A 20,627-nucleotide genomic window follows, 5' to 3' on the forward strand; every position below is an offset into this window, starting at 1 on the left:
AAATCACTAAAATTATGAGCATAAAACGTAAAGACAAACAAATAGGATAAGTACTAATTCCTTAAAAGAAAACTTACAGTGAATTGAGAAAATTAGACAAATAATCTTTGATATTTGAAGAATAATGAGATTACAACTTCCTTTTGAAATTAGGTAGAGACTCGTGCTGATAACGTGTTATGAAAAAGAAAAGAAACATGCAATATCAATGATAGGAGAACAAAACAATTTTATAATTAAACAATAAAAATTATTGACAAAAAGGAAAGAAAGTATAGGCAGATGAAAGACAATAAATATACAACATCAATCATAGGAAAACCACAAAATTATATAATTAAACAATAAAAAATTTACACAAAAAGTAACTGCAGATGAAAGAAAGCAGTAATCAAATCTTAGGAATGGTTGGAATTCGTTTTGCAGAGCATAAACCAGAACCATGAAATTGTAAAGACAAGTACAATTGAAATATTTGGAGAACCTTTTCTTATATAAGATACAAAAATACCCAAATACATGCATCATTGATACCGAGAGTTCTTTTGAAATTCCATGTGGAAAAGGGAGGTGAACCTGAAAATATGTGGGTGTGGAAAAGGGAGGTGAACCTGAAAATACACGGGTGTGGAAAAAAAAAGAAGCACATCGGAATTACAAATTAGACTCCAATTTCATATTTACATTGACACGTGGCGCAACAATATATTAGAATTCTAATTTAGAATTCCAATTGGAGTTTCTCTCTGCTTCACCTATTATATATATAACTAGATTTGAATAATAAACCTAAGTACTAATTAAGTTAAATAATTTGAGTATAATTAACCTCATGCAATTCTTTTAAAAGTAACGATGTTAAAACAAATGAATAATTGCCCTAAAGATTACATTTGTATATTCATAGCTTTTATATTTAGATAGACTTTCACTTTAAATTAGTCGTACCAAAGTGGACTGAAATGCTACGTTAATATGGTTCAACAAAAGTAGTGATTGAGCCACACATGGGGTGGGGGTAATTTAAAAAAATAATTTTATAGTATGTATATTATTTACATTTTAAAAAATGTAGCAAATAAAAATTGAAGTTCCCCCTCCCCAAATTTTGAGTCATTTAAATGGTGCTTTTGAAAGAAAGAGAAATCGTATTAAAATCATATAATTTAAGAGGTTTAACAAATTAAATTATGTAGAAAATGATAAATTTTTGTACATGTCTAATAAAAGAAATACATGACTTTTATCTATTCATTAAAATTTAGAAGAAGATTTGTAAATATGTGTGTGTGTGTGTGTGTGTGTGTGTGTAGAGGTTTGTCTTAACTAATATATTATCATCACAACTTGAGCCCTCAAACCAAAATTTCTGGCTCTGCCCTTGAACAAAAGCGTATGTAATAACAATATATGCTTTGCTTAAGATTTTAAATATTACGTGTTTGAGATTTATATTTTTTTAAAAAAATAAATTTGGATTTAGAATATGTATTTTCAACCCAAACATGTCTTTTCCTATTATGTAAGTGCACAAAAGTAGATCAAAGTGGACTAAAATGGACGGAAGTGGCCAAATGGACCAAATTGGGCCAAATAAAACAAAGTGGACAGAATGGAGAGAATAAGATTGAATGGACCAAACGAATAGGAACGAGGTGGACCGAACGGCCATATAGAACTAAAGTGGACCAGTAAGAATGAATAGACAAATTAGGACCAAAGTGGACAGAATGGATTAAAGTTGACTAAATAGGACCAATGTGGATTGAATAGGACTAAAATGGACAGAACCAATGTGGACCAAATAAAACCAAAGTGGCCCGAATGACTCAAATAGAATTGAAAATGGATAGAATGGATTGAATAGGACCAATGTGGACCGAATAGGACCAAATAGAATCAGTGTGGACAAAATGCTCGAATAGAATTGAAATGGATAGAATGTAATGAATAGGACTAATGTGGACCGAATAGGAACAAATAGAATCAAAGTGGACAGAATTGACCGAATAGGACCAAGGTAGACCGCATAGAGCCAAAGTGGACAAAATGGACCGAATAGGATCAATTGGACGAAATATGACTGAAGTGGACAAAATAGGACATATGGAAAGAATAGAACCAATGAGGACTAAATAAGACTTTTGAATATATATAATTTTTATTGCATTTTTAAGACTCATATTTCTAATGTCTAATGTCAATTCTTTGTATTTTTTAAACTCAAAACTAAAGACTTTAGCAAAAATATAATAAAAATTCATACTTTTCAACCCTTTTTGAACTAAATTAACTTGAAAAGGCAACCGACAAAAAGAATAAATTTAAGGCCCAATTTGTCGAAAATGGACTGAAGTGGAGCAAATTGGATCAAAGTAGACCTAATTGGACCAAATAGAAAATTTTTAATTGTTATGACAAACAGCAGGTGAGTTGTTATGTGTACTTTCTTTGTGAATTTTAAGAATAAGTATTTCATAATATTATTCCACTTATAATGGGTTTGTGTTTGACACCTTTTTAAGGACCACAAAATCTCAACATTGACACTTTTTTTGTTGTCTTTGGTTCTGCTTTTACATTTTTGCTATTTTTATAACTATTGTTTGATTGTTATTAGCTTTGTCATTGACTGTTTGTTGGTGCCTTTCTATTTTATCTTCATGGGGTCGTCAATGTGTAAGCTTGTTAGCATTTGAAAGTGTCAGTCATTAAAAAATTTCTTGCATCCCTATCCCAAAAAAATTAAATGGAGAATGAAATTATTGTTTATTTTTTATTATTGTTTTTTTGTAACAGTGTAGAATTTATACTGTTTTTTTTTTTTTGTTTGATCTTGTAAGTGTGTATTTTAGCATGCAGAATGGACGCCCAATATTTTACTATGAATGTGCATCATGGTGGTTATTTCACTCTTAATCCTTGTCGGTACATGGGAGGTGCAGTGGGAATAGTGGTTAATTGTAATGCTGAGATGTGTTCGAAATGTGAGATTGAGTCTATATGTAAGCAGTTTAGGGGAAGATATTCTAAAAAGATACCGTCGCCAACATCCTCTAAAAGGGGAAGATATTCTAAAAAGATACCGTCGCCAACATCCACTAAAATATGGCTTCCTTGTTTTCCTCTAAATATTTTTGCAAATCAACTCTATTTCGACGCATATTTAGCAAGAAAAGGAAAAGTAAGAATAGTTTTTCAAACCTTTTTTAAGAATACAATCAAATATAGGAGGATGAGATAATTTTTCTAAAGAAAGAAAATAAAATTGACTCCTTTTTTGGGTAAACCTTAAGTGGTAGTGATAAAAAAATAAGAGAGGTGCTACGTCCACAACATTTTTACAACAAATCATAGGTAGTTAGCTATTATTGGTTTAAATTTGAACTTAACACTAAGATTATTTTTTTGTTCCAACAATAACAATCAGTAACAACTTGCCACTTATTATTTATTGTAAAAATATTATGAACATATCATTTTTCAAAAAATATAGTGGACCTAGTAGTACTACCCTTTTTAATAGGGTAAAATACGAATATACGAAAAAAGGTACTAAAATAGATAAATGAATAAAAGGTACTAAAAAAGGTAAACGAAAACCGCCGAAAGGTACTATAAAAGAAAAGGATGCAGCAATAGTGAACTTGGGGCAAAGTTTGGAGTTATTTATTAAAACCCTTTCTTTCTTCCATGACACAGAAACCTCTAGCTGCTCAAAATAACAAAAAAGAAGTTTTTTTTTGTTGCTGAAACAACAAAAAAGAAGTTGAGATGGCCCTTTTATTCCCAATGAATTTAGCAAAATTTGCTTCTTTTCTTATCACTTTATTTGTTATTTTGGTAGCAGGAGATTGTATTCGTGTTATTTGTAGAATTTCACCATGTCCTACAACAAATCCGCCCTTGCCTATTGAAACTGTTTTCCAGCTACCCTCTTCATTACCAATTTGGCCATCAGGTACCTCTCAATATGATCTTTAGTAGGTTATTGTTAATTTTCATTATTATTATAATATTGATTCCATTAACCAACTTCAAAAATTTTGGACTAAAATTAAAAAAGTGAGTTAAACTCAAGATTTTAATGTGTTGAGTTAATACTTGCGAGTAAACACCTAGTGTGTAAGAGCATTTGCATTCCGTTATTCTATTCTATTCTATTTTATCATCTCAAAAAGTTACTTTATCAATTATATCATATCATTTTACAATACTCACAGCATCCTAACTTTTATTTTACAATACAACACATTAAAATAATATTTCTACACAATAAAATAATATATCCCAAAACCCAAATAAAGACAAAAACCCAAAAATAAAGAGAGAGAGAAAAATTCAGATTGAATAAAAAACTATTATTTAGTTTTACCATTGTGCTACAGTGCAATTTTACATTTAGAATCGCAGTGTAGCACAATTGCAATTTTTTTTTGAAATAGTCTACATTTACAAGTCCGGATGCAGTGGGATTTTTGGGCTTTTATACTAAATTAAACTAACATATAGCATATGTCATTCCAAATGCGAATCCTCCAATAAATTTTACTTTTTATTTTTTTTTGGAACGCTATCTATTGTACATAAAAATAGTAATTAAGTCTGGGTCTCAAAAATTTGTGGGAACAGTCAAAGATGTGTAATTTTTGATAAGTGTGGGCAACATGTGTAATTTTTTTATTAAATTGTTTTGGCGTCCTATGCTACTACAGGAACAGGATTTGCTACTGCATCTGTGAGTCTGGGAGATTTACGAGTTTCTGAAGCAACAGAGTTCGACGTAGTATGGAGGACTCGTTCGGGTGGTCCAGACAACCTTGGAGCAACATTCTTTGAACCCTCAACAGTTGATATAGCACAAGGATACGCTGTGCTAGGTTACCATAGCCAACCCAACAACAAGCGTTTCAGTGGACGAAGTGTTGTAGCCTACGATGATCTAAATGGAAATATAAAGGCTCCGGTGGATTACATTAGTGTGTGGAACAGCTTGTCATTCGAAATCGATCAAGATGGAATTGGTTATATCTGGTCGCCAAAATGCCCAGATGGTTACAAAGCCTTAGGCCATGTTGTCACAAACTCAACTCAGAAGCCATCCCCAGATAAAATTAGGTGTGTTAAAGCTGAGCTCACCGAGCAATGTGAGCATTACAAGTGGATTTGGGGTGCTAAAGGTTTCAATGTTTATACTACAAGGCCTAAAAATAGAGGGACCCAAGCAATGGGGGTTCATTTGGGTTCATTTGTTGCCCAAGTTGGTGGGGTTATGTCTGATATAGCTTGCTTGAAGAATACCAAATCTGATTTATCTGCTATGCCTACACTAGACCAACTTAAGCCATTAATTGAAGCCTACGCTCCATGGGTGTTCTTTCATTCTGATGAATATTACCTGCCTGCTACACCGGAATGGTTTTTTGAGAATGGGGGAATGTTATATAAGAAAGGGGACGAGGCAAATCCTGTTGCGATTAAGCCCGACGGCTCAAACCTTCCTCAAGGTGGTTCAGATGATGGTGCCTATTGGATAGATATGCCACCTGACTCAGCCGCCAGAGACAAGCTTGAGAGAGGAAATTTAGCAATAGCTAAGGCTTTTGTGCATGTAAAGCCCATGTTTGGTGCTACATTCACTGACATAGTTATATGGATGTATTATCCATTTAATGGCCCTGCCACGATAAAGTTTAAAATTTTCAACATTAAATTCGATCGCCTAGGTGAACATACTGGTGATTGGGAGCATGTGACCTTGAGAGTCAACAATTTCAATGGAGAGCTACAGAGTATCTATTTGTCTGAACACAGTGGGGGTATGTGGGTGGATGCTACAGATATCGAGTTTCAAGATCGTAACAAGCCTGCTGTGTATGCATCAAAGCATGGACATGCATTTTATTCAAAGCCTGGACTTGTTTTGGATGGGAGTCATGGAATTGGATTAAGGAATGATTGTGAAAAGGCTGATTTGTACTTGGATACTGGACTTTATTATACACTAGTGTCAGCCGAGTATTTGGGCACAGCAATTGTTGAGCCACCTTGGATCAACTACAGCAGAGAATGGGGTCCAAGATCTGCTATTTATGTTCAGGATGAGATTGACAAGATTATTAAAAGAATACCTGTTTTTCTTAGGGGTCTTTTCAGGAGCCTTTTTTTCCGCCATATACCAATTAAAGTACTGGAGGAGGAAGGGCCAACATCGATCAAGACCAAGAGCAGTTGGTATGGAGATGAAATTTGATAGTCTATATTTGTTATGACTTTCATTTTATTTTTATGCAACTGTAGGGCAAATAAATTAAATGCAAGCCCCCCCTTTTTTTTTTTATAACAGTTGGCCAGTAAATAAATAATGGCAAACGATGTAAGTCAAGAGTTTATTTATAAACGTTTGTGTATAAATACGATGAAGCCTTTAAGAGAATATTCAAGTGTCAACATAGTATTGCATAATTTATCTTAATCAATTATATAGTAAAGTGCGAGACATCGTAGAACCAATTTTGAATGGGACATGTGAAAAACACATGAATACGCAAGCCGTTACAGGCCCTTAGCCTTCTTTTGCTTTCATTATATGATGTATTAAATTGTTAATAAAGAATTAAAAAAAACCAAAGATTTGGTTAATTATATCTAACTTTTCTAATGGCAAAGATTGAATTTAGTCATCTAGTGCACTAGACACGTTTATATAAATAAAACATTTAAAGCAAAAGCTATGAGGTCATTGATGGGTATGTAAATTTGATGAAAGGTTTTTTTTTCCAATGAATTAATCTTTTGTAACACCGAAAAAACCCTTAATGGATTAGAATATACCAAAAGATAGAAGGGAAAAAAAATAGGAGAAAATAGGATTTTATGAATGGGGGGAGGGAGGGGGGAATTATAACAAGTATAAAATTGAACTAATTTAATAGAGTCAAACAAGAAATATGAAGAGTTTGGTAAGCTAACCATATTTCTTTTGTAAATATTTGGTAAATTTAGGGATAAAAGTCTAATATTTGAGAAGTTTGGGGGGGGGGGGGGGGAGGGAGGGGAATGAACATCTTAACATATAATGGTGTATTTATTATGTTCTTGTTATTGATAAGCATTTCTCAGATTAATTTTACTTTCAAGTTTGTCTTTTAATCTTGTCCCACCTCACCTAAAATCATGTCTCCACCACTAGTTAAATATATATGGGGCAATATATAAGATCTTAACTTCTTTTTGTAATCTTTACTAAAAAATTAACAGTAATGTATTTTACTTTAATTTTCATTTTTAATAATTTTAAAAAATTACTGGTGATATTGCATTTTTCATTTAACTATCACATGCATCTTATTAGCGACTAATTTTGATATATGATGAAACACATTATAGAGAATCCTATTAGGGTATATATAGAGACTAGCACATTTAGTGTTAGGTAAATATAGATGAGCTTTATACTACAATTAGGCCTTTTGGGTCAATACATAAAATATTATAAACCCAAATTTATCTCTAACAAATGACATGCACACTTGTACTCCAATACACATTGTCAATTCATTTGCAATAATTCTTCTCTAAAAAATAAGCTATACTCCTGTTCTATTTGTTCTCTCACTCACACTCTCTCCAAAAAAAAAAAAGGTGGGCAAATAAGTGGTAAATAAAACTTATTTAAAATGAGTATATAAAAATGAGTATTTATGTCACTTCATTATTTTTTAAGGCTAAAATATTAATTTTGTCCTGAAAATTTGCATGAAAATCATTTTTAGTCTCTCTAAATTATTAAAAATGCTATATTTTATGCCTTTCCAATTTCCACACACTCTTGGTAATTATTATGTGTCTATAAGAATGTTTAGTTTGCAACCACGATGGATCCAGGATTTTAGTTCAAGGGCCAAGAAAGGTCAAAATAAAGAGGTTGAAAACAAATTAATTCAAAAAAATTTCATTAATATAAGTAAAACGTACTTAATTAATTAAAAGAAGTTACTTAAACATATAAAATATACTTCATGAATAAATGTTTATTCATAGAAGCATCAATGTTTATTTCTAACTATTCAAAAAAAAAAAAACAGTTATTATTATTATTTTTAAATATATTATTGTAAACGAATAAAAAATAAAACAACAATTACAACGACGAATTCAAACTCCATTCAGGAGCTAACGAAAGTTTCAGTTTATTTTAGTTTTTAACTTCTTTTTTGTATTATTCATAGATCTTGTTACGCTTTTTGGTATTATTTATGGGTCACATTGTACTATTTAGCTAATCACTCTTAATTTTAGCTAAATAAACAGTTTCTAAACGGACCCTCAATTTGACATTGGAATGTTGTAATCTCACCAGGCAAGAGAAGCACTCAAAATTGCATGACATGCACTCTACAATAGCGCATCCTTCAAATTCAGGTAATCTTCGCTTTTGTGATTGAATGACTAATGAATTGGACACATCTTAGAAAGGCACAAAATTTTAGATATTTTACCTCGACAAGTTGTATAAGTGTCTATAGGATGACCAAAATATTATGATATCATGTAGCCCCAACATTTCATATATTTTTAATGATATATCACAAAATTTACACACAATTATTTACATGTACATATACTATATATATATATAATTTGAAATCTAATTGGATCTAGACTCTTCAGTTTTTGCGCACTCGCGCGCGCACAAACACACACACACACATATGATTTGAAATCTAATTGAATTTAGACTCTTCAGTTTTTGCACCTAATAATTCATTTGCCATAAAAATTAAAAAATTAAATGGGGCACATGGCACAAAATTGAACTTCAATTTAGAATCTAACTGAATTTAGACTCTTTAATTTTTGAACCTAATGATTCACTCGATTCAAAAATTAAAAAATTAAATAAGACACATGGCGCAAAATTAAACATGATTTAGAATCTAATTGGATCAAGACTTTTCAAATTTTGCACCCAATAATTCACTTGTCACAAAAATTAAAAAACTAGATAGGGCACATGGTGCAAAAATCAAACTTCAATTAAAATTCAATTTAGAATCTAATTAAATTTAAACTCTTTGATTTTTGCACCTAATAATTCACTTGACACACAAATTTAAAATTAGATAAAACATGTAGCACAAAAGTATACTTTAATTTAGAATTTAATTGTATTTTTTCTTAGCTTCATCTATTATTATTATTATTATTATTATTATTATTATAGATATAAAGATATATATACATAGGGGCATGATAGTAAATGTATATACATATTTTTCATACTGTCACTTCTCTTATCAATCAAACAAAGTAAATTTATATATATTTTTCATCCTTTCAATTTTGTATCTTATATACCAAACAAATATAATACAAATGTTTTTTATCCGCCCAACCTTTTCTATTGTTCCATTTTTCCTTTTCTCAATCAAACATAGTCTTATGATCACAACGATAATATGGATACATACATTAAAATTCAACTAACAGGGCCTAATTTATAAAAAGAAAGGTTTGGTTGGACGTTAGCACTAAGAGAGAAAAATATTTTGACAAAGAATTCTACACTTATTAATATGTAAAATTGTTTAATAGCAAGTAAAAAAAAAAATCGGTAATAAGTCCAAATAAAAACTTACCATCTTTTATCTATTCGAAAAAAAGTCTAAATTTTTTGTGTTAAGTGATGAGAGAGAGAGAGAGAGAGAGAGAGAGAGATGTAAAATTGTTTAATAGCAAGTAAAAAAAAAAATATCGGTAATAAGTCCAAATAAAAACTTACCATCTTTTATCTATTCGAAAAAAAGTCTAAATTTTTTGTGTTAATTGATGAGAGAGAGAGAGAGAGAGAGAGAGAGAGAGAGAGAGTGAGTGTGTGTGTGTGTGTGTAAAGAAAAGGAATAAATGAGAAAAGTTGCACTGTTGGGTTGGGCGGTTGAGATTTTAATAGCTTTGCAGTGATTCTTAAGGATAGCCTTTGCGGCACGCATTCAGCCTTTGTGAAAATGTCCCTTTAGCTATTCGAAAAGTCACCTTCTATTTTCAGCGAGTCATATGTTTTTGGGCTTTTTCTAATGTTTCTCTCTCGTACATTCTCACCCAGAATTTGCTTATAATAATAATAATAATAATAATAATAAGGGTCATGCTAACTATTGGTTTTAGGATAGAATGCAAATTTTCTGTAAGAGCACCAGCATTGAATGGGCTAAACTCATTTTCTATGCCAAATTATAGAATAGGATAGCATTGAGGCCCAAAAGACAGGTCCATTGAATGTTGGGTTTTGTAAGAATTGCAAAAAAAAATACCATGAGCTACGGTGCGATTCTAAACATAGAATTGCACTGTAGCTCAATGGTAAACGTTATATTAATAATTTATTGTAAAATATCAGTCTGGTTCTTTGTCATCTCCTCTCTCTGATATTTTATCTCTGTCTCTCCGCTACACTTGATCTCTGCCTCTCCATTGCTGAGCTCTTCCATCACACACCAAGCTGCTTGGTTCTTTGTCATCCCCTCTCTCTTGTCATGCCAATTCACCTCTCTCTTTTCTCATTACCCTCTCTCACTCCCTTGACTCGCTATTGGCCGAAGCAAGGTCCGACGAAGGCGTGGGTTTCAAATTGGCAGCGTGGATTTCAAATCGGTGATAGCGTATTTTCGACGGCCTGGGTTGACTCACTGTTGGCCGAAGCAAGGTTCGACGAAGGCGTGGCGGCGATGGCGTGGGTTTCAAATCGGCGGCGTGGATTTCAAATCGGTGATAGCGTATTTTTGACGGCCTGGGTTTCAAATCGGCGGCGTGGGTTTCTAATCGGTGGCTTGGGTTTCTGATCGGTGGCTTGGGTTTGCTAATTGGTAACTTGGGGTTGCTGATCGGTGGCTTGTGGAGATCGGTGAGTCGGCGTGGTGGGTTTGAAGTGATTTCCCTTTTGGTGGCTTGTGTTTCTTTCCCTTTTGGTGGTTGTTTCTTGTGGTTGTTGTTGGTGGTGAGTTTGGTTGTGGTGGTGGTTGTTGGCCGGTGGCGTGGTGGTGGCAAGGTGGATTTCTGGGTTTTTCATTTTTGGAACAGAGTTTCTCTGAGAGGAAATTTTGTTGGGTATATATTTTAATGCGTAAATATATTATTTTAATGAGTAGAATAGTAAAATAGAAGTTTTGATGTTGGGTGTAATGAAAAATGGTATTGTATAATTAATAAAGTAGCTTTTTGGATGGTAAAATAGGATAGAATTAGGAAAAATGAATGTAGATGCTCTAATGTACCATTTTATATTCTACTAATCACTGCTTACTATGTGTATGATTATTTTCCGTTTTAAACTTCTGTTATTTTATAAGGAGAGTAAAATGAAAACATGACAAGTAGTGATTGGTAGAATATAGAGTGGTAAATAGAAAGTGGTATAGAAGAATAATTTATTTTAGGAAAGTTTTAACACCATTTTTGTCGAAAATGAAAAAAATTGTTAAAATATTATTATATTTTTTATTTTTCCATAAAAAATTTCTTTAAATGAATTGTTAACTATTGCCTTAAGGGCATCTGTTAGCATTTTTCTAATAATAATAATAATAATAATAACCTCTTTATTATCTTATTTAGTTATTCCTTTCTTTCTTATTAGTGCTCATGTGCATAGATCAAAGAAGTCAATCTCGTATCGGAGGCTGTATCGGTTTGACCAGTAGAACGATATATTTCTGTACCGGTCAATAATGGTGTACCATTTCGAGTTTACTATTATTATATATATATGTGTGTGTGTGTGTGTGTGTGTGTGTGTGTGTGTGCGCGCGTTTGTGTGTGTGTGTGTTATAAAAAATATAAAAGTTTACCATAAAAAATTTCCTCAATTCATAACAAATTATTTATGGTTTTAGACTTTAGTATCAATTAAATGAAAAAAAAAAACACAATATAGAAATTAGAAAGCTTAAAAGTTACCCTTGCATGTTAAGAAAACAAATAATACTAATAAGTTAATGCAAATAGTAACTTATTTGCATTAACAAAAATTCAAAAATTACAAAATTAAAAAATTAAAAAAAAAACTCTTTTTCTTACCGGCCAGTACACTTGGTACCGGCCGGTATTGCTCGAAATTGGTCGGTATAACAGGTACATAGTCAATATTTAAACCAGTACAAAACGTTGACATTTTGATACTGGTACGGAACATACCGGTCGGTACGGCTAGTACCGGTACAGTATTGACTACCTTGTCATAGATTCCTATGCTAAGTTTTGAGTGACAAAGACTCTTCAACAAAGATTGGTGCAGTTAATGATGATGATGGTTCCAACATTAAAGTTCAGAGTTGAAAACATATCAATGTCTTCCTAGAATGCTTGTAAATTTTACCTCCTCAAATCTAATCACGTGGCAATGTCTTCCATACTGGTACTAGGCTTGTGACTATTTGATTGCTTTTCTCTGGTGGCTGAATTACAAATTGGCATCACAGGCAATATTTAGGATATTGCACCACATGCATTTACTCTTGTTTCTCTTACAAAATATTTTACTTCTTCACTTTTTAATTTTAATTTTTTTTAACTTTTTTCTATTTGAAGGTTGAGATTGAAAACTATCATTTTTAACTTTTAATCTCAATCATTAAAACTTATTACATATTGGCACAATACCTAGATATGGTAGTGCAAGTCACGATTAACCAACCTGTAAAGCGCACCTTTTTTGGTACTTCAGTAGGGCAAGCTCTTTGATGGTGACTTCTTTTGACTGAAATCTACTGCACTGTTTCTTAAATAAATTATACGCATATCCTTTTACCTTTTTGTGTCGCATTGCAAAACGCCCTGTTTTTTCCTCTCATGTGTTAACCGACTTGAAGTTAATTGCAGCTGGTCATTTGATTCTTTGGTCTGGCATAACAACGCATTGTAGAAAATTAATAATGTTTATCAGACCTCAATTTGCAATATATGTTTCCTGCATGTTTGATCTTTTAAGACTTGCAGCTGTGGTAGACATATGAAAGAGTCTTATTCTTGTAGCATAATCTGTTGATGGCTTCTATGTATCTGTGTCTGTGCAAAGAGTTGTGCTCTTTTGAACATCTCTTTTTTTTTAAAGTGCTAATAGTTGTAATGTTATATCATGTAAATGCAAATATTTCAGTTGCCATTGGAGTTACAGAAGGGACAATAAAAAATTCCTACAAGTTAGAAGTTGCCACTAAAGATGGAACAATGAATGATCTAAACATGCAGACCCATTGCAAGCTGCATTACATTGTATCTTTTTCAATTTTTGCCATGATGGTATTCAATTTTTGCAATTTTTACTTTATGTAATGATTAAGTAGCAGAGTAGTAGTCAAAAGCCTGCCTTTTGAAAGCCAAATTGATACTTGTTGTATCTTTGTAGTTTGTCTGCTTACTTTAGATACTCTGCAACAGGAGACCTGTTTGCAATACATGAGAGTAGGTTATATATATATATATATATATATATATATATTATGAGATAGAAATCACCATATGTAGCTCCATCAATAGTAAGTGGTCTGTTCTCTTTGGATCATCTGTTGCATATATATACATACAGAACTAGTGAATTATGGAAAAGTGATTTCATAGTAAACAAATTGTAACATACATGAAAAGAAATGAGAAGATAAATTGTCTTTACTGATTTGCTTATTAGGAAGATAGAAAAAAAAAAGCTACTTGGCACTAATCAAGTGTTATTGTTTGGGGGAAATTTGGGTAATTTTGGGCATTTTATGTTTTTTCTTTTTTTTTTGGGACATTCTGGGGATATTATGATAATTTTGGAGGTCCAAAGTTATGGGTTAAATATAGTGGTTCTTATAATTATATATATATATATATATATATATATTTTGTGTGTTGGGGGTGTGGGGGGGGGGGGGGGGGTTGTTGAATAAGAGGACATATAAACTAGCAAAAAATAAGTATGTTAAAAACATGCAAAGGAAGCACCACTTGGAGGGTAGTAAGAGCATTCCCATTAAGGATGACAAATGCTAAAAGATGCTTTTTTTTTTTAGCATTTATAACCAAAAACCTGCTCCATCAAAGATTGCATATACTAAAAAATTTACAATACTGCTACAGTGCACTCTCATTTTTGAGACCACACTGTAGTAAGCTGCTATCTTTTAAAAAAAAAAAAAAAATTCTCTCTCTCTCTCTCTCTCTCTTCAAACTATCACTATCACTCTCACTCTCACTCTCTCATTCTCGTTCTCTCTCATCTCGCTTTCTCAGATTCTCCCTCTAGTGGGTCTAATAGGTCTCGATGACTGCAAGTGGGTCTGGGTTCGACGGTGGTTGGGGTTGGTTAGGACCGTGGGTTGAAGATCGAGGTTGAGGTGAGAATCAGGGATCGGGGTTGCTGGGGTGGTGGGTTTTGTGGCAGTTATGTGGTTGGTTTTCGCCATGGTTTGTGTCGTGGGTTTTTTTGTTTTTGTTTTGGTGGTTAGGGGTTGAGGTTGTGGTTGGTGGTGGTGGTTGTGGTTGTGGCCGTGGTTAGAGGTGATGAGCTTGAAAAACTCAGGCCATGGAGGTTTTGAGAGCAAATATCAGAGAGAGGGAGAAGCTTCTTGTTTGTGCCATGAGTTTTTTTTTTTTTTTTTTTTGTGGTTGGGGGTTGAGGTTGTGGTTGGTGGTGGCGGTTGTGGCTGTGGCTGTGGCTGTGGTTTATCGTTGATGAGCTTGAAAAGCTCAGGCCATGGAGGTTTTGAGAGCAAATATCAGAGGGAGGGAGAAGCTTCTAGACCAGGTTGAGAAAGATGGAGAGACAATGGGAGAGAGAGAGGGTGAGAAATAACAAAAAAAAGATGAATAAAAAATAATAAAGAAAGAATATTTAAATGAATTATTAAAAAAATAGAAGTTTTGATGTAAGAGATATTGTAAAGTGGTGTGTTTTATGTTATAAAGATAGGTTTTGAGATGGTAAATGCTAAATTTTTTAGTAGTCTTGATGGGAATGCTCTAAGAGGATATATATATCTAGCAAAAATTAAGTATGTTACAAGCATGCAAAGGAACCACCACAAGCAGTGGGTTATCAAATATAACAAAATCTAAAGTTTGAGTACAAGTACAATCTAACTTAATTGCTTCCTAATGATGAGAATGTGACTAAAGAACTGGTCTACATGGCCTATAGATTAAGAAATAACCTACAAATCAAGAAAGGATAGACTATAATGGATTGGGCAGGTGAAAATTTTTTGAGCTTACAATGCATCAAACTAGGGCATCCAATATGTAAGATCCACATAGGGGCATCCATGTAGCTTGTATGGGAAAAATGTCAAAACTCCCCGTTGAACTTTAGGACAATGGGACTTACACTCATAAATTTTCAATTTAGCCAATTTAGTAACGTCCTGTACCCAATGCTAGAAAAAAAAAAAATCCAAACCTTTGAGAGAGAAAAAAAAAAAAAAAATCTAGGAGAGAGAGGATCATCAGACCCAAGAGTAGACGAAATGAGTTAGGACCCACCTCCGATATCAGTGCTTAGAAGTCAGAAGGACACCATGAGATTGACGGCCTAAGCCTCTGGATCCAACAGCGAGAATGGAGGAGTTGTGAAGGTTTGATTGGGCTTTGACTCCAAAGGATGGGAGTAGGAGATGTTGGCTATTTTGGTTTATCATTTAAAGGGTGAGATCGTGATGGTTATGGACTGTTGGGATTGGATTTGGGAGGGAGGAGCTAGTGTTGTTTTGTGATCGGATTGGGTTTCTCCTCACCATACCCATGAAAGAGTTGCTCCTTGACTAAGATAATTCTTTTGTATTTGCTTTGACATTTTTCTGTCATTATAAAGATTAGTCATGAGGGAAAGTAATTAGAGATAAAATGGAGTTTGAGCGAGGATTTGTGAAAGATGTTAAAGGAAGCAAAGAAGAAATCATATTAATTCGTGTTGTTTAATTTACCAATTTAAGAACCTTGATCTAACGAATATCTAACTTTTAATTTTCTAATTGGTTATTTCAAAAATCATATTGGCAAATCATTGTTGTGATTAAAGGTTACATGAGTCCATGAACATCGAAAAATTCTTAAATACTTTCAGAGCATAGTAAAATTGTGCTCTTTCTTCTCACCTTCATGGTAGATCATTATGAACTTAATGAGTAAAACTCACCATAAATATGAGATGAGGAACTATTATTCACGGTGATCTAAAAATACCTACAAACTACTCATGAACATCAACTCCGATGATCCTCTCTCTCAAAACTCAATGTCGTTTTTTTCTCACGGGTTGGAATTATTTTTGTAATCCGTGATGTCACATGAGTTGTGTGGTAAGATGACAGACTACCAGAAGTTGTAACTTGGCACATGTACAGAGTTTAGGTACTAAATTGTCTAAAATGAAGGTTCATGGGGGTATAAGCACTTGCAGTAGTGGAGCTAAATAGCTATATAGCTATTTTAGCTCCACCAAAACACCAAAAAAAAGCATGCAGCAGTGGAGCTAAATCTATATTTTTTTAGCTCATTGCTACAGTGCACATCTATAGATAGATGTGCACTGTTCATGAGAGCTAAAAAAAATTAATTTTTTATTTTGTGTTCACATTACTTTTTTATTGTGGTGTTTTTATTGTAGTGACATGTATTATTTTATTGTGGTAGATATATTATTTTATTGTGTTGAAAGCTAAAATAGATCCACTGCTGCAGCATGTGTGTATGTAAAATAGATAAAGTAACTTTTGGTGGAGTAAAATTGCTAAATTTTTAACTCCACTGCTGTGGATGCTCTAAGTGCCGTTACCCCAAAGCTCATGGGGACGTCATCATTTTTTTTTCCCTATGGGGTGTCAATGCATTTTCCCCTAGCCTATATTGGATAGCTTAGGCTCCCATAAAAAGAACAGGTTAGGCTCCCATAAAAAGACCATTTTAATTACTCTAGAAGGCGGCTTGAGAACAAAGATCGGTTTTTTTTTTTTGAAGCAGTATGGTTTTTACCCACCCAGTTTTGCCATATTTTGCTTGACTTTCAATGCTGTATTTCTTGTGCTTGCAAAAAAATAAAATCACTCTTAAATTTTGTGTGTGTGAGAATGATTATCACTCTTACATTTAACCCCACAGTACGCAATTGCAGAATATCACTCTACCTCACTAAGACGTAGGAAACAACTTTTTGGTTTAGGTAACCAAAAAAAAAAAATCCTTCATTTTCCTTTATAAAAACATTTTTTTTTTTTATTAATTAAGGAAGTAGTGTCACCTTTTAAACCACTCATGGCCCATGAGGCACCTCAAAACCCTATATACTGATATGGCGATAGAACCCCATGATTTAGTACGACATTCAAGCCCATTGAAACGACAATTTGCGTGTCCACAGAGGAACTTTTTCCAAATCCCTAGATCCATTTTCTAGAGATACTCCACCTCGGGTTGAGTAAAATTAAATGGATACATTTGGTAACTGAGGAGGTCCAAGAAAGAAAGTGAATTTTTAGAAAGAGAAAAAAAATGAGAAGAAATCACTATCTAAAACACTTCTCAAAATGTCATAATCCAAACAAGTTTTCGGTAATTCATTTTATAAAAGTACTCTTTGAATAATATTTCCGAACACGTTTTGTGAAAAGAATGCAACATCTAAAATACATCAAATTGTCATTATCCAAACAAGTTTATTAAAAAAAGTTCTCAGTAATAATCACATTTCCAAACACGTTTTTTAACATTAAAATAACAGAAACTGATTTTCTGTTTTCACTTTGAAAACACACTTAACTGTTCCAAACTTTGAATGGATATTTTACGACAAAATGATTGCAAGATAGTTACACTCGGTTCCAATTCTAATGGAGTTTTGGAGTATCATCCAAGATCCGGAAAAGATTGGAGGAAAAATGTGATTCACTTTTATCAATAATTATTAAACGTTGAAATATTATTAAAAACTATTGAAATATATGTTGTTTTGAGATAAATATCAGGAGTTTGAAACCGTTGAAATAAGTATTTAAAAAAAAAAAAACACTAAAGATGTGAGTGTCTTTCCAGTACCAAGAGGCCCATATAGCAAAATTCTTGGGAAGCTTCACTCCAATATTTTCAAAAAGCTGTGGATGCCTTAATAGGGAATTCCACCAACTCACAAATCTAACCAAGTTGCTTCCTAACACCACCAATATCATCATAACATGATTCAAAATATAAACATAAACACAATTGTGCAGTTACAAATTAAACTCCATTCTCATATAAAAACTAAAGCACTAACTTAATTTTTAAGTATTCAAATAGTTCCAAGTTTTCAAAATGGCTAATTAAAAGAAAAAAAAAAATTAAAAACCACTGTGCTCCATCAATTATCCTCAAGTAACAGATTTATGGAAAAGTGCCACTTCCCAACAAGAAGGCCAGGCCCATGACAAAAGCTAGTATCATTGGAAAAAAGATGATGCATCCTTTCTTCATGTACTTCCCCATAGAGGACACCCCATCCCTCCAATATTTTCCTTACTCATAAAGCACATACATCCACTTTAACAAGTGCATATCCACCCAAGGACAACCTGTAAACCGCAAAAAATTGGGTAAGACTTAAGTGAGGAGCTACCTAAATTTTATTAACTGTGCGGATCAAAAAGTCAAGGCCCAAAGGTAAAAAATTGAAATTAAGAGTATAGACAAACTAAACACCAATAAATCATAACTTGGCCAAAAGATAAAAACATAAAAAACAAAGAATTGAAACATCTATCTTTAACATTACTGTCAAGTCCAAGTTAAAAATTGCAACACTTACATAAATGGCATGAACAAATTTTTTTTCTTAATTTATCAAAAAAAAAAAAAAAGTGCTTCTAACTATGAGATAAACTCACTCAATCCTTGCCACTAATCAAAAACTCTAATGAGTTTTTTTTTTTTTTTGATACATAACTAAACATCATGACAAGAACATAGTTTTATATATTTATAATTTGATAGTTGGAAAAAGGGGGATTTGAGCCCCGGCAGTTAAAACATAAGAAATTTTGCTATTAAAACCTTGTACTCAACTGCCAAGTGGAGATTCTTAAAAGTAGCACATTCTGCTTAATTACTATGTTCCATAAACTATTAGTATATCAAATTCACCAAAATAAACAAGTAAATGCAAAAACATATACTAAACTGACAGATATAGAAGTATCACATACCCCCAAAACCATATCACTTGATGGTGTACTTACTATTTTACTATAGCTAGTAGTGCCTGCATGTTGTACTACTGGATGCTCTGGACCCTTTATAGATCTTCTCCTACATTATTATGTATTCTACAATATATAAAATCACATTCTCTCAACTCCAAATAAAGAACGGACCTCAGAAACAGCAAAGGTGCATCCAAAAGGTCAGCAAAAGAAAAACCCAGAAGCAAAAATTGCACAGAAACCTCCCCAATAGCCCCAAATAACAAAAATTTCAAAACTTTACCCTCACAATTCAAGCACAATAAATTGAAATACATCATCCCCATGCCTAACCCAGAAAGCATAAATAAAGAAAAAAAAGAAAAAAAAAACCAATGCGTCCTAGAGAACAAAACATAAATTTTCAGTCATAGAAGCCATTGAACAAAAACCGCAAATTGCATTAGAGGGTGATTGGCAAACCCTAAGATTATACAGAATTGAAATTTCAAAAACATATGTATGTGAAGATAGAAAATTGTTACCTGAGAGGAGGCAAGAAAGCAAAAGAGAAGTGTTGGGTGCAGAATCCAAACACAGAAAATGGATCCAATATGGCTAGAGATATCAGCTACAACACTTTCTAGCGAAAAAATAAAAATACAACACTTTTAATTAAAAATACATATGTTATCTTCAGAAGGCATATAATTAACCTTGATTATGATCAAGAACAGAACTTTGAGAACAAAGAAACAGAGATAAATGTCCCACAAAATCACTTACTAAATTATAAATACACTCATGCAAAGTGAATACTCTCTTACACGATAAAAAAACTAGTAGCACACTAGATATGGCTCATGCATGCCTTTTTTTTTTTAAAAAGTTACAAGTAAAAAAGAGAAGGGAAGGAAGAAAGAAAGTAGGTACCGCTTCCTCTACTCTTTCTAGGAAAAGAGAATTCCCTAACAATTCCAACAAGGTTGCAGTTGAAGTTTTCACTCATCTTGCCAAACTCTTTGTATTCAAAATGTCTTTTTTTCTCTCTCTCTCTTGAGAAACAAGTGCAACTGATGGGTAGGGTTTTTGTATATTTATTTATTTGATAAAGGGATCCTCTCTCTCTCTCTCTCTCATTCTCAGTCATTGTCACTGACAAACACAATAAAGAAGCAGTCACAATAACTGACAGTGATGAGAAGGAAGGATTGGTTTAGTACTGCTACAATAAAGAAGAGGAAAAGACACCACACCACCTCTATTAGTATTAATTAATGAGAATAATTATTACTCCTACTCCTACCCTATGATCCTTCCTAATTTAGTTTGACAGACTACTTTGTTCTGTTTGACAAACCTCAACTAGATTTATGTGGGACTCTATTACCTTACTTGGGAGGGATTGGGCCCATATTGACTATTGAAATTTTGGGGGCCCAAAAA

The 20,627-nt window shown here is 32.9% G+C and overlaps 1 protein-coding gene and 1 long non-coding RNA gene across 2 annotated transcripts; one reads left to right on the forward strand and one right to left on the reverse strand.

The window, feature by feature from the left end:
* The first annotated feature begins 3,774 nt into the window (after window positions 1–3,774).
* Window positions 3,775–6,253, forward strand: LOC142613119 (hypothetical protein At1g04090-like). The gene is made up of 2 exons (XM_075785318.1): window positions 3,775–3,961; window positions 4,716–6,253. The coding sequence occupies exons 1-2, from the start codon at window positions 3,775–3,777 to the stop codon at window positions 6,251–6,253; spliced, it is 1,725 nt and encodes a 574-aa protein (XP_075641433.1).
* Window positions 6,254–18,190: 11,937 nt separating this feature from the next.
* On the reverse strand, window positions 18,191–20,331 carry LOC142614244 (uncharacterized). The gene is made up of 3 exons (XR_012840386.1): window positions 20,115–20,331; window positions 19,727–19,824; window positions 18,191–18,575 (listed from the first exon to the last, which is right to left on the reverse strand). It is a non-coding gene; the product is annotated as an uncharacterized LOC142614244 (long non-coding RNA).
* Between the last annotated feature and the right edge of the window lie 296 nt (window positions 20,332–20,627).

This window comes from Castanea sativa, chromosome 10 (assembly GCF_040712315.1).
Source record: "Castanea sativa cultivar Marrone di Chiusa Pesio chromosome 10, ASM4071231v1".
NCBI classification, from domain to species: Eukaryota; Viridiplantae; Streptophyta; class Magnoliopsida; order Fagales; family Fagaceae; genus Castanea; species Castanea sativa.

Coding starts and splice junctions, on each gene's coding strand:
- LOC142613119 (XM_075785318.1), top strand. CDS start 3,775: ATGGCCCTTTTATTCCCAATGAATTTAGCAAAATTTGCTTCTTTTCTT. Junction 3,962..4,715: donor ATTACCAATTTGGCCATCAG/GTACCTCTCAAT, acceptor ATGCTACTACAG/GAACAGGATTTGCTACTGCA.